This window comes from Tamandua tetradactyla, chromosome 13 (assembly GCF_023851605.1).
Source record: "Tamandua tetradactyla isolate mTamTet1 chromosome 13, mTamTet1.pri, whole genome shotgun sequence".
Classification (NCBI taxonomy): domain Eukaryota; kingdom Metazoa; phylum Chordata; class Mammalia; order Pilosa; family Myrmecophagidae; genus Tamandua; species Tamandua tetradactyla.
Window position 1 is genome coordinate 52245407 of NC_135339.1, and position 17230 is coordinate 52262636.

Consider the following 17230-nt stretch of genomic DNA (forward strand, 5'->3'; position numbering starts at 1 on the left):
TTTTCTTTAGACTTCTATGAGGTACAATTCTATGGTAGATATTACTAGTAACATTTTACATATGGGAAAACTGGAACACACAGAAGGCATCTATAATTTGGCCAAAATGCCATAATTATTACCGCTACCAGATTTTCCAAAAATATCACTTTCCTACAATAATATTCACCACCACAAATCCATTTCAGAGTAGGTGTAAGGTTTTTAAAAATTACTAAGTATTCTATATCCTCACAATGAACTGGATATGAAAAATAGGAAAAGGCACTATCTTGTGAACAAAAAAAAAAGACATACATAAATAAGTTGAAAAGACAATACATTCAAAAGGTATTTATTGGTTTTCTAGTCTATATTGTCAAAGAGATTATATTTTGAAAATTGTTGCCTCAAAATATCACCACTAATTTTAAAAGTACACCATCTAAATTTTATCTTGGCTATTTAAAAATCATTAGAATTTTAATATAAATGAATAAAATATACACCTGGTTATAATCAACATATTTAATGATGACATGGGTAGGAAAAATGTAATGGCAATGATTTGATAATGTCTCTATTATGTTATATGAAGTGAAATAATGTGATATGTTTTCTGTGTAACCCATGACATGAGTCATGGCAGCCATATTTACAACACCCTGAAAGTGGAATGATCTGAATATCCAGCAACCAGTGAATAGATAAACAAATTCTTATAACCAAATACCACTCAGCATGATAAGAAACAAACTACAATAGCTGCAGCCGCAACACAGATGAATCTCAAAAATATGTTGAACAGTATCAAATATGAAACATTTTATACTTGATGATTCCATTTGTATGAACCCTAAAAACATACAAAACTAATCTACGGTGTTAGGAATTAGGAAGTGGTTATCTCTGGAGCAAGGAGGAGGAAGTGATTGGTAAGGGGCATGAGGGAATCTGGGAGTACTCTATATCCCGTTTTGGGTGGTAATGACTGGCAGGGAGTAGGAGGAAAGCTTTAGGGGTAATAATGTAGTACTATGAAGTAGGACATACACAAATCTTTGATTTAACTAAGGATTCGTATATAATAGATTGTGATAATTAAGTAGTTATTAATGAATGAAGAAGAAATTATTTCCCTATTTCAAATGTCTCATTTATTGTGGTTTTCCTATTATTTAAAAATTCTTATTCTCTAAGACATTTTAAACATCATGACAGCTTATGTTCTTGTCAATAAATTACTTTAAACTACTTTTTTTTTTCATTTCCCATGTATCAAATTTGTATTATAAAATGGAATGTGGCTGGAGACCTGGGTTCAATTCCTGGAGCCTGTCCATGTGAAAACAAACAAAAAAGAATGTGAACTACACTAGCCCATTTGTCAAAATAAACTGTCCACTCTTTGCTTTCTTGTGGACTCACAACACCTATTTAGCCCTCGATTAGATGCTATATTAATACATTTGTAAGTTTATTAATATTTTCCATTGTCTTTCAGTTATATTTTACTATATTAATATAAATAATCTCTGATATCACAAATACAGGGCAAGGATCTGCAAATAAATGGCTAAGAAATGCTTTTTTTGGATGATCCTGATGAGTAAACTGTACAAATAAAGAATAGTTAAGGTGGATAGCAAAATACCACATGATTCACTATAATTTACAGTAAGTTATGCTACTAAAAACAATTAGGAAAGAAACCAACTCACCTTTTTGTACTCATCTGTTCTTTTAGCTTACTGTACATTTCCAGCACTGCATTAAAAATATAACACAATTTTAACTTCCAATGTAAAAATATTTTTGAGATGAAGAGTATATTATAAACTCATCAGTCTTCTCTACACTTCGATTTAGGCTGATATTTTCAAACAAAATGTTATACTTGAAGTAAATGAAACCATATTTTCACTTCTACATATACTGAACATTACAGCAGAGACATGGAACACCTGCATATATTGATGCCTGTAATTAAGACATTAACCTACTAGCAATTACCCTATTCAGAAATTCACTAGTACCTCTTCTCTGTACTGGAGCTGGGAGTTTAGGTAGTAGTTAGTTGAGAGAAAACATTGAATGACAGTAAAACTGATTGATTTTGATTCAATAAACCAAATAAAATAGTAAGATTATAATTCAACATAAATAAAATTTACACAAATCCACATAGAAAGAAAAACCTCAAAAGCTTACAGTAAAGAGTAAAATATAATGAAAGACAGAACTAAATATGACAAAGCATCTTTATTGAAATTATCCTTTCTATCAAAGAACCAGAAATGAAATTATTCAACAGAATTGTTACAAACTTCAGCTAGATGATACACTGACAGCAAAAATGATTTTAATGCAATCATATGGATTACAATGCATCCTTGGTAAAATTTCAAATTATAAAATGAGTAAATTATTATTGTCTTATCAAGCAATTCATGTTTTCCTAGATCACAGAGATAGACAATAATTTTTCCAAATTTTCTATAATCCCATGTGCTACTCAGGGCTCTCCAAATTTATAAAAGATATTATTTACTTGTCTAAAAACTATAAAAACTGCAATGAACCAGCCCCAACTCTGTGGACTCACAGGATCCTATGCATATCTTATCAAAGCCCCAATATTGTAATGCAGTCCTCACATTTTCCAATCAAAGCTTTAGAGTGAACACAACCTGGGAAAGAATGTAAAACCACTGCTATAAATTAAACTTGCTTTGAAATATCCTGTTTATCTCAATAATTCATGTAAACATCACATCTATCTTGTATTCCATATTGTTTTCATATGAAAATGCTTTCCTCAAAAACAATCAATAAATTAGTTCACCAAGAAAATGCAGTATTTTCTTTGTGACTTTTTAATATTGTTCTATACTCTTCCTAACCCAAGGAATAATTAGGCAATTGTACTGTAATTGATGGCTTAATTATCTTTATTCACACTAGATTGTATGATCCTTCAGAGGTGGGACCATGCCACTTTCAACTTTATATTTCAAAATCTACAATGATGCCTGACAAACACACAAAAAATTTTTGAATGGGTAATTGGATAGAAAAATGGATAAAGGAAGGGAGGTAGGCTGCACATGGCTATTAGGAACACAAGATTCACATGAGCTCAGTGAAGTTGCTGCCTAGCTCTGAAAGCAAAGACAGCAGCATGAACAAAAGCTCAATCTCTACTTCTCTTTATTTCTCTATTTCAAATACTTCACTAAGGGAATAAGCTGAATTCAACTCTTTTTCACTCCATCACTACCCAATTTTTCAGGCTTACCAGACAGGAATAAAGTATTCAAATTTAGTGACCATCTTTCTTGCTGTTACAATGTGTCTGATGGTGGCAAACAGTATTATTAAATATGACCATAAAGAAGTAGGCATCTTAACCCTAAAATCTATTAAGAGAAGCAGATATTTTATTTACTCAAAGCTAATGCGCAAATAGCTCTGGTCAATCAGAGGTTAAGCTAAGTAGAAGTTCAGTGATTCTAAAACAAAGAAAAACGATTCTCATAAGTCAGAAAAACAATAATATAATTTTTTCAGCCAATAAAATCTGCTGACAGTTTGACATATAATTTGTAGGTTAAGCAAAATTTTTATTATATAACTATTATACAAAACATTTAGTTCTACTGCCCTAGATATGGAGGTTCAGGTTCCTTCCTTAAAAAATAAAGGAAAAGGAACACAGGAGTGGATTTAGCTTGCTATATTAAGAAAAAAATGGCATATACCTGCTTCCTTTTGTTTGAACAGGAGGCATCCAACTTAAAGTATATTAAATCCAAGTAAAGAAAATACTGTTTAGTTTCTTCAGGATTTATTTGATGTCCCAGTAATATGTGAATCCTAATAGAGATCAAAAACTAAAAAGTCAGTCTTCCCAAAATACAGGAGGATAGGTAAGGAAGAATAAGGGAAAAGAACTAGCACTTCTTGATGTTTTATTATCTTATCAGCAAAATGAGTTTCTGAGGAAAGCAAAAACAACCTGCTTAAGTGAAAAACAGAAAATAATGGTATTAAGAACTAAAAAATTAGACACAGGCAAGAAAATGTAATCACTTGTCCCAAAGGAAAGCATTCTAAGGAAAAACAAAAGAGGGGGAAGGGGTGGAGAACAGGGACAAAGGGACATCTAGGCAGAGAGGAAACAGAAAGATAGAGGTTGTTCTAGGATACTGATGTGGCAAATCAAACAGGGGCTTTATAATACAAGAAATCTATGAAAATTCAGGGAAAAAAGTAGACAAGGATGATAATTAAGAGTTTTGTTGTGAGGCAGTCACCAAATATCTGTAATTCCCATAATAAAGAATGACTATATGTTATCATTAAATTTTAATTTTACCAAGCCAAACATTGCATTACAGATAAATTTTAACTCACCTGGAAGACATAACTGCAATTTTTCTACAACAGTTGTAATATTCCTCTGCTGAATTCTACACCGAATAATATTTTCTGTTTGGAGTATCACCTTAGAAAAGAATAAACACTCATATTTCTAAATGAATAGTTAAATAATGTCTATATTGAGTACACACAAGTAATGTATCATTTTCTTACCTCTTTTCCAGCATCTTGAAACCTTCTGTTGGTATCAGTAACTTGTACCTTAAAAATAATTTCACCTTAATTAGACAAATATACATAAAACTGCCCTGATGTAACTGCTCACCCTTGTAATAAGATCATGCTTCATGACAAACTTAGAACAATGAAATGCAAATTCAAATTAACTCTACAGCTTGAACTTGAACTTTTGACTGAAAAGGGCTTTTGTTAACTTCAATTACTTATGACAGTTCTTTTTAACAGATTCTGTGGCAAACTTCTCAAATTTACTCAGGATTTTTGAACTTTACTTGCTTCTCTAAGTCTGTCAAACAATTCAAATCACCGACCCAATTGACCACTGGTCCTTTTTGATAACTTCAATGAGGTCTATGTGCCATTCATTGTCTGTAGGAAATAGTGATTGCATTTTATGGTAATTAAACATGCATACTTTGCTGAATGCAAACACTGGGTGGTTGATTAACATCAAACACAGAAATCTCCAATCCAACGCAACATTTTAATGCTGCAGGTGCAAGCAAAGCTCAACCTCAAGTTTTCCCACATATTAAGTGACTCATTAGGTCATCATAGTAAGGAAGCACATTCTGGTTTATTAAAAATCTCATTAATTTCTGAACAAAGATGCTCAGTGACCTCATTGATGCTGTATTTGGTCTCTTGTTATCTGAATATCCTTTATATAGTGGTTTTCTAATCATAACCTTTGGTGAACCAGAGTCATTCTGTCTGCTAAGCTCTCCAAATGTAAGGAAAGAAAAACAGGACAATTCAGATAGTTAAATGTTTTATAATCTGACAGAAAAAAAATTAAGTTTCATTGAATAATTTTTTGCTCTATGGCAGAAAATGCAGACCAACTTCCTTTAAGAAAATTATATATTGTTTATTAAACTTTTAAAGTTTCAATATTTTTAAATTTTTGAGAATACAATCATATATAATAAATTCTTAAAAGGTTTTTAGCATAGCTTTTTATAAGGTTTATCAATATTAAAGAACTCTAAAACTGCAAACAGGACTTTCGTTACATGCTTTTTTTTTTTAAGGTCATTTCCCTGAATGAGGAAAATTCTGTTATGTCAATGTATTTACTTGCTTTAGGAAAAAAAGAGATTACTTCTGTCATTGCATGACAACTGTGTTAATAGAGCATAAAGAGCACTCCCAAATACATACACTATTTCACTTATTGAAAATAGCACATTTACTGACTTGTACATATGCTTTTATAAACTAAGACTTGAGTAATTTAATGAGAACAAGGGTAAATAGAATTTTAACATATTTCTTACCTTCAGTTTTTCTGCGTCAGTCCTTACTTTAAGCAGTTCTGTAATAGCATCTACAAAACCCTGATGATGAAAATTACACATCTTTTCAATTTCTTTGTCATGATTACGGATACAAGCATCTAATTTTTCCATAAACTTCTTGTGCGCATTTGGCTGATCATCATATACAGACCTGTATGTATATAAAAAGAAAGCTAAAATTAACTTCCTAATTCCCCAAAATTTATTCTTTAAGCCCAATCCTTGTAACAGCTGATATCCTAAGGTAAAACACTGAACAGATAAACTGGGTTGATAGTTTTGCCTTTACTTGAAATAATTTGGGTAAAAAAACATTAATTTTTTGGACATATTAATGTTAAAAGATCCACAAGCGCTCTACATAAATATATCAGTAGGTACCTGGGCGCAAAGGTCTAAAGCTCAGGAGGTATGGACCTAGTACAGAGCTGTTAAGACACTAGTGCTCAAAAAAGAATCATTGAGTGAATGAATAATGAACAAATCCTTGATTTCAATAACATTTGCTGTGTGTCGGGCCATGTTCAAAGTGCTATTTTATATATTAACTCTTCAGTCCTCACAACAAGCTTATGAAGTAAGCGCTGTTATTATAAAAACCTACTTTAAGATGAATTACAAATTATGTAACTGCCCTAAATTCTGCAACTATAAAGTGACAGATGGGATAGAATCCTGGTAGGGTGGCTCCAGAAGTCACCTTCTCAAACATAAGGCCATACTGCAGTATCCACAACGACCTCTAAACACAGCACACACATTCCTACTCTCACGCGTCTCCCCACAAAGGGCAATGCCTCCCTCCTTTCCTCTCCCCACCCCTGCACAGTAAAGGACCAACACTGCCCCCCAAAATGGTTTTTTGGCCCTTGCTCCCGGCTCCTGGGAGATAACCTCTAAGGCTTTGCGATGTCAAGCTTTTTTATTTAACTGGGTGATGTGACCTGGCCAGATAGTTAATGCTAAGCATGTGATTCATGGAACAGACCTTGGGCCAGGAGGTATAGCTTTACCTCTGGGAGGGCTGGATACCTACCATAAGGTCAGCCACTCAGGCATTCAGCCGTGTCTATGTGACTGACTTCCAATAAAACCCGGAACCCAAGGCTGGGGCAAGGCTTCCCTGGTAGACAACAATCTACACACATTCCCACACATTATTGAGGGAGAAGTAAGCACTGTTGCACACAACTCCATTGAGAAAGGGGAACTGGAACCTCAGGTCTAGAACTCTCCTGGACCCTGCCTACACAGTATTCCTGTTGCTGATTTTAACCTGTATCCTTTCACTGTAATAAACTGCAACCACAAGAATAACAGCTTTGCTACATTCTGTGACTCCTGCAGCAAATTACTGAACCTAAAGGGACCTTTGAGCTGCAACCCTCCATTTGTTGCCCATTGTTTGAGGTTTTAGTTCGAGTTCCATTTCTTCTAGGGGGTCCTTGCAAATCATTTCCATGCCAAATACACTCATCTGACATACAATCATATATAACTTTGAATTGTAATTTAATGATCCATGTATATGCATATATTTTGTTTCCTCACATAAACCATATGCTTCTTAAGGACAGACACTATGTCTTAGGCTTTTAATGTGTACCTACTATAACACCAGAGACAGCTATATATATATATCCTATATATTAGGATAGCAATTATTAATAACTTAGGCTCCTTAAGAGCTGAGCTAGAACTAGGCTTCCAACCTTAGACATCTCTTTTTTACCCATATTATTCTCTTGATCTCAACCAGACTTGTAGGTTTAAATTCTATATATGCACTGACACCTCTAAAATTTATATTTCCAGCCCTCACTCTTCCATATAGCTCTTCAATTGGGTATCTGATAAGCACCTGAGTATGTCCAAAAATGAACTCATGATCTTCCTCCCCCAAATGCCCCCTCAATCTTGCCATATCCAGAAATTCCATTCTTCTAGTTACTCAGGCAGAATAACTTGGAATCATTCCTGACTGTTCTCTTTCTCTCACCATGATCCTTCTCAAACAATCCAGCAAATGCAACCACATCTCACTAACTTTGCTGGTACTACCCTGAACTAAGCCATTAATATAGCTTGCTTAGATTTTTGCCAATTACTTTCTAATTGGCCTCCATGATTCCAGTTTAGCTCCCCATCAGTCTGTCCTCAACACAGTGGTCAGAAAGATCCCATTAAAACAGAAGTCAAGCTCTATATGACTCTCCTCTGCTCAAAGCCCTATTTCTCTTACAACACTGTCCATAAGGCCTTACATAATTCTGCCCCATGTTATCTCACTGACTTCATCTATTACTACTTTCTATATTTTACTTATTCCATGTCAGCAACACTGGCCTTCTCATGGTTCCTTAAACATACTAGGCACATTCCTGTCCTAAGCTCTGTATACATCGTTTCCTCTAACTGGACCACTCTTCTCCCTCGTGGCTACCTCCCTCACCTACTTTAGGTCTTTTATCCCCTTCTTAGTGAGGCCTTCTCTGGCTACAACAACTAAATTGCACACAGAAACATATACATACTATCCCCTTCACAGTGCTATTTTTTTCAGTTAGAAACATTATATTTAATTTGCCAAATAGACTCTCATGTTTTCATACCATAGGCTGTTAATACATTCAACAAAAATTTATATTACTGCTGTGAATTTACAGAGCATAATAATTCACATCCATTTTGATCAGTGGTTGAAATACCATTTCTAGGTTATAGACACCATAAATCTTTTATAATAATATAAACAAAAAAAGCTTTTCTCTCAAAGGTGAACTTGAGCTCGTCAATCTATTTTTCCAGGACCTGCACCTCTGTATGAACTTCCTGATGGGGAATGGCTTCTTTTTGGAGATGGTGACGTGGACTTTGATTGGCTCCTTCTTGGTCGTGAAGCAGACCTGGATCTGGATCTTGACCTTGACTGGGATTGTAAATACCTCGACCCTTTTATAGAACCAGACCTGAATCTTCTGAGAGAAGCAGATCCTGATCTACAAAGAGACACAGATCTTAATGGTCGAGGAGGTGCTGACCTTGACCTCAGTCCTTGCTCCTGCTGCACAAGGGAGAGTATTCCTTCCGCTGGATCCCGAATGCAATCTAGACTGTGACCTGCTTCTTTGCCACTGGCTACAGTGATTACATTCATAAGCATAACGCCCCTTTTCACCATACTCACAGCATCTACAACTGGGATCAAAGGGACATTGGGCAGGTGGTCTATCAAAATGAGATCTCTGAGGGAGTCCTGTTGGTAGTTCAACCCTCACTCATGACCACAGATCACCTTCCCATGCAGTCCTCAAACTGCATCCTCTACATCTCTGGCATCTTCAAATTCCATAATGGCAAATCCTGAGGATTTCTCTCAATCCACACAGTTCTTAAGGGATCATAATAACTGAAAGCCCTTTCTAACTCTCTTTTGCCAGCACCAGTTCCCAGGTTACCAACCTACACCTTCGTCTCTCCTCCGTACCACCGGTAACACAACATGACTAGCTCAGGCGCTCTGCTCTTTTATTTTGCAATGCCCAGGTAAGGACTGAAGAGAAAGCTGGAACACACTCCCACCTTTCAATAGTCCCAGCAGTGCTGCTCTAAAGGAGTTTATTTTATTACTCCCACTCCTCTCATTATAAAACATACTCTATTTCACACTTTCCTTATCTGTCTTCCCCACTGGAAGGTAAGCTGCAAGAGGACAGAGTTTTTGTTTTATTCCTTGTTATGTCCCAGCCCTAGAACCATCTCTATCATATGGTATGTGCTCGATAAATAACTGATGAATGGATGGATGAATGAATGAAAGGAAGGAAGGAATAAAAAAGGTCCCTTTAGCTGTCCAACCTCAAGTAAGCCACCTGACTTTTGTAAATCTCAATTTTCTCAACCATAAAATGAGGACTAAAAATAGCATCTATATCAGAGTGTTGTGAGGATTAAATAAGTGAACATGAAAAATTCTTAGCACAATAACTGACACATGGTAAGTGCTCAATACATATTACTAGCAGAGAAAATACCATTGCCCCTTTTTTCTCAAACAAGGAAATAGGTATAGAAATAATAAATGACCTGTTCAACATAGCCAAGTGAGTGACTGAGGAAGTATCAGAATTTTTACCCTGTGCTTTTCCCATAATACATATACCTCCTAATTAAACAAGTTAAATACAAAATCTCTTAATTAAACAAATAACATTATCCTCATGGAAAATCCATGTCCAATAAGTTTATCTAAATAACCCTGGTATGCTATAAACAAAGTTACATTTCATAACTGAGAACAAGTACTGCATTTCTTTAAGTAACATACACATGAAATTTTAAGTTTTCACATATTTTAATGAAACAGTTGATATTTATATAACTCTTCAAACAACCAGGTAGTAAAAAGAACATATTAAAAGAACTGGCCCTTACGGTATAATCTAGGAATGCCTAAAGTGTATAATGATAGTGACTAAATGTACAAATTTAAAAATGGTTTTGCACGAGGAAGAACAAAGGAATGTCATTACTGAAGGGTGCTGAAAATAGATGGTTAATTAATATTTTAAATTTTCAACTTATGTGTGAGACTAAAGAAAAAAATGTTTATTTGGTACAAAATTTATATTTTGATTAGTGCAGTTCCTAATATAACTTATGTAGATAGCCCAATTGAACACCGTAAGTCCATGGAACCTTGAGTAGGGCATGAGATTTTGTTGGGTTGTCCAGAGTGATGCCCCAATAAATCCCAGAATGATTTGCACAGTGAATAAAAAAGTATTTGCAAAGTTCCCTTGGGGGAATGGTGAGAAAGGGGAAAAATTCAACTTCCCCAAGTTGAATTCTTGATATTCTCACAAGCAGTGGGGACAACCAAAGCAATAGGCTGAGCCCCCTATCTTGGGTCAAGCCTACTTAAAATTAGGCCTAAGAGTCACCCCCAAGAGAACTTCTTTTGTTGCTCAGATGTGGCCTCTCTCTCCAGCCAACACAACAAGCAAACTCACCACCCTCCCTCTGTCTACATGGGACATGACTCCCAGGGGTGTGGGCCTTCCTAGCAATGTGGGATAGAGATCCTAGAATGAGCTGGGACTCAGTATCAAGGGATTGAGAAAACCTTCTCGACCAAAACGGGGAAGAGTGAAATGAGACAAAATAAAGTGTCGATGGCTGAGAGATTCCAAACAGAGTTGAGAGGTTATCCTGGAGGTTATTCTTATACATTAAATAGATATCACCTTGTTAGTCAAGATGTAATGGAGAGGGTGGAGGGAACTCCCTGAAAATGTGGAGCTGTGTTCCAATAGCCATGTTTCTTGAAGATGATTGTATAATGATATAGCTTTCATAATATGAATGTGTGATTGTGAAAACCTTGTGTCTGATGCTCCTTTTATCTACCTTATATACAGATGAGTAAAACATATGGCATAAAAATAAATAATAGGGGGAACAAATGTTAAAATAAATTTAGTAGATTGAAATGCTAGTGATCAATGAAAGGGAGGGGTAAGGGATATGGTATGTTAGAGTTTTTTTCTGCTATCTTTTTATTTCTTCTTCTGAATTGATGCAAATGTTCTAATAAATGGTCATGATGATGAATATGCAACTATGTGATGATATTGTGAATTACTGATTATATATGTAGAATGGAATGATCATTTGTTAAGAATGTTTGAGTTAGTTCGTTATATATTTTTTTAAATTAAAAATTAATTTAAAAAACAAGGATACAAACAAACAAAGAAAAAGAAAATGGTAGGAACACAAAGTACTCAGGATGTCTGAGATTGTGAATACATCTTCTTTGAAGGGAACTTGGTCCACTGCTCTCCTATTCTGTCGCCATCAAGAATGGGTGATCACTGCAGTTACACTCGGCGGTTGCGGGGGTTGCAGTTGCGTGCTCATTGTCTGTCCCATGACAGACAATTAATAAAAAAAGGAAAAAGAATTAGCTCTTGTTTTTACTCATTAGTAAACACATTATGGCAAAAGTCTAGCAAGAGGTATTTCAGAGCTAACCCTATTATAAGGTCCCTCCAAAAGAGTGTTTGAATCCCCTTATGAGCCCAAAGGCAATACTGTTATGCCTTGAAAACTAATAATAACTTGCAGTTGGGCGCAGGAGACGGTGGCACTGTGGACAGCTCACATCAAGCCTCAGCAACAGCAGCAGCAGCTACAGAAGCATCCCCACAGTCACAGCCCCTGCACTGGTGCAGCCACCCAAGCTTCCTCTGCACTTCCTCCCTTCGTTTGCACCATGGCTGACTGGCTGATGGAACAACAGATGGCTGAATTCAAGCAAGCATTTTCCCTATTCAACAAAGATGGCGACGGGACCATCACAGCAAAGGAACTTGGAACTGTCATCAGGTCACTGGGTCGGAATCCAACAGAAGCCAAACTATAGGGCATGATCAATGAAGTGGATACTGATAGTAATGGCACCACTAACTTCTCAGAATTTTTTTACCATGATGGCTAGAAAAATGAAAGACACAGGGCGGGTCATGGTGGCTCAGCAGGCAAGATGCTTGCCTGCCATGCCAGAGGACCCGGTTTTGATTCCCGGTGCCTGCCCATGTAAAAAAAAGAAAAAGAAAAAGGAAAAGAAAAATGAAAGACACAGATGGTGAAGAAGAAATCTGCGAGGCATTTGAAGTCTTATTTAAGGATGGCAATGGTTGTAACAGTGCAGGAGAGCTATCTCGTGTCATGACAAACTTAGGAAACAAACTAACAGATTAAGAAGGAGATGAAATGATCAGAGAAACATATTGATGGGGATGGACAAGTCAACTACGAATAATTAATACAGATGATGACTGCTAAGTGAAAACATACTTTCAACTCCTTTTCCCCTCTAGAAGAATCAAATAGAATATTTTATGTAACTCTTGCAAAAAAAAAAAAAAACCTAATAATAATATATAAATAAACAGGAGAAGAAAATAAAAGTTACTTTCCTGAAGTCTATTTTTATTTTTGAAAGTTCTTAAAGTCCATCCTTTGGTATATCTCTGCAATTTATTCTCCAACGTTTAAAAAAACATAACTCCTATTTTATAGTATCCAAGAACATGACAGTGTATTTATTGTAGAATAATATGTAAGCTCCTCTTTCTCTATTGATGTTATAATATGGAGAAAAACAGTATCAAAACATATGCAATACTCATACTCCATTAACAGAAAACAAAAGTCTAAAGATGGGTGGGCTATTTACATTCTAAACCTTCTGTTGTTGAAATAGAACCATAAGACCCAATGAAAGAAATAAAATTAACATTAAAGAATTAGTACTGTGCATGAGAAAGAGTAGGTCTTAATCTACCTGTTACCATTTCTCAACCTCTCCTGACTTTTTCCTGACTTCTGACAGCCATTTGTTATTCCAGACAGGCTGTACACCAACTTGATAAAAACTCTTGTCATCTACAATTCTAATCAGGAGGTCATTCTGAGCAAAGTATGTGAAATAATGAAGTCAAGGTAAACAGAAATTCTAAACTGCAGGAATAAGTTACATTTAAAGAAAGTGCCTGATCCAAATTCATCAAATGATAGAATGCTGGCCCTGGAACAGACACTAGAACGTTCTTCGTTTTGATTCTCCCATTTCAATAGAAGCAGCACAAATCTTAAAAGCAAGCAAGCACTCAAAGCTGAGTTAATTACTAGACGTAGTTGACTTAATTCACTGCCCATTCTGATGAAATTTTATATAAAAATATCTAGTCTAGATATTGCTAATAAAGCCCATTATAAGTAGCTGACTGAATAGAGAAAAGCAGGAAGGGGGAAGAAAGGAGGATATTTTCAAGAAGTCTGGAAAGAGAAGCAACTCTTATTCTAAGAATTTCTTGACACTGTAGGCACAGCAGGAATTATCAACCTTTTCTCAGAAGGGATCTATAATCATAGAGATAATTAGGAGAGGGACTGGCGGGAGAAAAATATGGAGAAGCAGAGAAAAGGGGCACTCCCTGTCAACAATTCCCCACAGTGACTTATCTGGCCAAAGAGAGACATCTTTGCTTCTGGTTTAAGAAATCTGTTGTTTCTGGTTTAATGATGATGATAAAAATAACAATAACCAGCTAAGTAGTTACTATGTATTAAGTGCTTTATATGCACTATCTCATTAAATACTCCCCATAGCTTTATGATATAGGTTCTGTCAACATCCCATTTTACAAATACAGCTTGGGAAAATTGAAGAATTAGTCCAAAGTCACAAAACAGTAGAACCGATATTTAACATCAAGTCTACCTAACTCCAAAGGCAGTGCTCTTGAACATTATGTTATACAGAATTTCTGATAAAAAAATGGTGATAAGCAGCACAGAATGCAGAGAGTTATCAGCATAGCCACCAACCAGACCAACAATTGATGACTCAGTAGGGAACCCCAGATGTGCACTACAGGCAAGCAATGGACAGAAAAAGGGGATGAAAATTGAGGCATAGTTAATTGACAGGCAGTATTAAATTACAAACAACAAAATAAGAAAGAGCAAAATCTGAATTAGAGAACCTCTGGGCCCTGAACTCATCTGACTTCCACTGAAGGGATGCTGAACAATCTATTTTACATTTCTTTCCCTTTGGAAGATACTCATTGTTCTTTGAAATTCTGATTTACAAGGGTAGCAAAGAAAATGTTGTGCAGACCATTCACTCTTCGAAACCTAAGTTGGTTAATAGTTGTATCCACCTAATACATCAACGTGCCAGATATGTCACTGTTCTAAATTGTCAAGCAATACACAATTTTAATGAAAATGATATATATTTTCTGCTCTCAAAATGTCCTCTTGAATTTTATAATGTCTACTGGCAAACTAATTAAGTTTCACACACAAATACATTCATATTATATGACAGAACCAGCTAGACTAAACATGAGGAAGCTGGTAAATTTTCCACTGTCTCACATCCACTAAGATTGTATTTGGCACCCCATTTGCAGATAATGACTTAGTATAAGAATGCTCAGTTGTTGCTTCCAAAACCTGAGTACAATAAAATCTTACCGGTGCTAAAATATAAGACTAATCACACAAAAATGCAGATGCAAAATCAATTTTGAAAGCAGATAAAAACTTCATGTGAATAGAAAACAAAGATGGGCTATGTTACTCTAAAGATTTTACTTATATATTTTAATTTTAGCAACCATGAATGCAGAAAAACAATGTACACGTCAAAAGCACAGCTAAAACTGTTTTTTCAAGTACAAAGATACTCTCTATCTTCATTATAGCTAATTTTCTACACCAAAGCAAAGACTAACTATTGAAATATGAACTATATCACAGTACTTGATAAATTAGAAAGTCAGGCTTACAGAATTTAGACAAGTAAATTATCTTTTAGTGATGCCTTCTTGAACTGTGTATATGGGGCTCCACCTAGGGGTAATAAAATAAACTTTAACATACAAAAATTAAGATGACACTAAAATGTTAAAATTGGTTCCTTGAAAACTAAGGCTTTTATGGTCAAATCAAATGTCTTAACTGAGGAACTCGGTCTACTTCATTTTTTGGACAGATGCAATACTCTATAAGTAAAATAAATGATTAATCACATTCTACAGCTTCTTTTTTTTTAAGGAAAATGTTTTCTTTATGGTGAAAAACAAACAACATTCACAAGGTATTATGTTTAAAAACACTTTTCTTATCACTGGTAACAAATCAGCATTTTTTTTTCAATAAGAACAGAATATACTATCTTCAGCATCTTTTTCTTTCATTTTATCTTCAAAGTAAAGAATAATTCTATCACAATAACTGTGAAGAAAAGAAAATGTATTAGTTTCCTGAAAAATTCTTTTTATATCCTCTTTTTTAAATAATATTTACACTTTGAGAAAAAGTGATATAATTCAAGTACCCAATCATAATTTCCCCCAATTATCTGCATTTACTAAAGTACAAGAGTTCCATTTCTAGGTAAAATAAAAAATGACCTTTTTCTGCCTCAGAACCCTTTGCCTCCAATAGAGCAAATTGTACTCATACATAAACACAAAAGAAAATGGCTAAAGTGTATACTGAATAACGTAAGAAGTTACTCACATAGAGTGATTGCCATTAAAATTCTGGCCACTGGCCAGCTTTCTTATGAATTTCATTAAATGTCAATCAATTGCTTTGAAGGAAAAAAAAAGACTCTACATATGCAATCAGTAATTCTTAACATATCACATAGATGCATGATCATCGTTTCTTAGTACATTTGCATCAGTTTAGAAGAACTAGCAACACAACAGAAAAAGATATAGAATGTTAATATAGAGAAAAGAAATAAAAGTAATAATAATAGTAAAAAAAAAAAAAAAAAGACTCTAGCAAGGAAATGGGCAGAAATACTGTTCAAGAATTCTTGGGCACCAACACTGCTTTGACCTTCAGAAGGCAAAACTTTCTACAAACCTTTATTAGAAAATAAAATTTCCCTCTTTTATGTCTGACAGTACTATCAGCTATTTCTGACTTCCTTTGGACGCTTTTTCATGTCATTTTCTATTTTTTCAACCACTAACCACATTTTTTTTTGCCAGTTCCTCAAAATGATGGATTAGCCTTCATTTCATATAATATCTAGTAATAAAAACATTTATTTTGCATCTTCTAGTCTATAGGCATTTTTACTATTCTTTTACTAAGGCTTCAAATATCAAGCTTAATTTCTAGCACATCAATCTTAATTTTATACTTCTAGCATATAGTAAGTAAAATTTTGGTATTTTATATTAATAACATTGCTTATGATACATCTTCATATTTACAATCAATGCTTTTCAAATTCTAGGTACCAATCTTATTGATCAGTAATGAAATTTTAGTTACTCATATATATATATATATATTTCTGAGTATTAAATATATTTATAAGACAATTAACCACCTTATATAATTATCAGCATTTGACAAATTAAACATTTCTAAAAATGCCGCTGTAAAGACAAAATTCAAAGTAAACATAGGATGGGCAACAGTGGCTCAGTAGCAGAGTTCTCACCTGCCATGCCGGAGACCTGGGTTCAATTCCCGATGCCGGCCCATGTAAAAGAAAAATGTAAACATAAGAGGGTGGTGAGGCCGTGGCTCAGTGGCAGAGTTATTGCCTGCCATGCCAAAGACCCAGGTTCGATTCCCAGTGCCTGCCCATGCAAAAGTTTTTAAAAAATAAAGTAAATGTAAGAAACTTACTAGAAATTTTCAAAAGCTATTGAAATCATCCTACCCAATACAAATTGCTTATCAACCTCAAACTTGTTCTAAAAAGCAAAGTTTCT

The 17230-nt window shown here is 34.8% G+C and overlaps 1 protein-coding gene and 2 pseudogenes across 15 annotated transcripts in view; 1 reads left to right on the plus strand and 2 right to left on the minus strand.

Annotated features, from left to right (window-relative positions):
- EXOC6 (exocyst complex component 6) overlaps window positions 1–17230 on the minus strand; it is a 250477-nt gene that overhangs the window by 174120 nt on the left and 59127 nt on the right. For 11 of the 15 annotated variants that reach the window (XR_013161620.1, XR_013161621.1, XM_077125415.1 and 8 more), the window contains 4 exons: window positions 5883–6054; window positions 4576–4623; window positions 4396–4486; window positions 1701–1746 (listed from right to left, as the gene is read on the minus strand). Coding sequence is in view for 13 of the 15 variants with exons in the window: in XM_077125415.1 (XP_076981530.1) it covers window positions 1701–1746; window positions 4396–4486; window positions 4576–4623; window positions 5883–6054 (357 nt within the window). In the remaining 2 variants the exon portion in view is untranslated. Of the gene's footprint in view, window positions 1–1700; window positions 1747–3740; window positions 3852–4395; window positions 4487–4575; window positions 4624–5882; window positions 6055–8714; window positions 8822–17230 lie in introns of those variants that run through there. The other 4 variants (XM_077125426.1, XM_077125419.1, XM_077125425.1 and 1 more) reach the window with 4 other exon arrangements.
- On the minus strand, window positions 8695–9407 carry LOC143654545 (serine/arginine-rich splicing factor 7 pseudogene; annotated as a pseudogene).
- Window positions 12181–12756, plus strand: LOC143653988 (calmodulin-like; annotated as a pseudogene).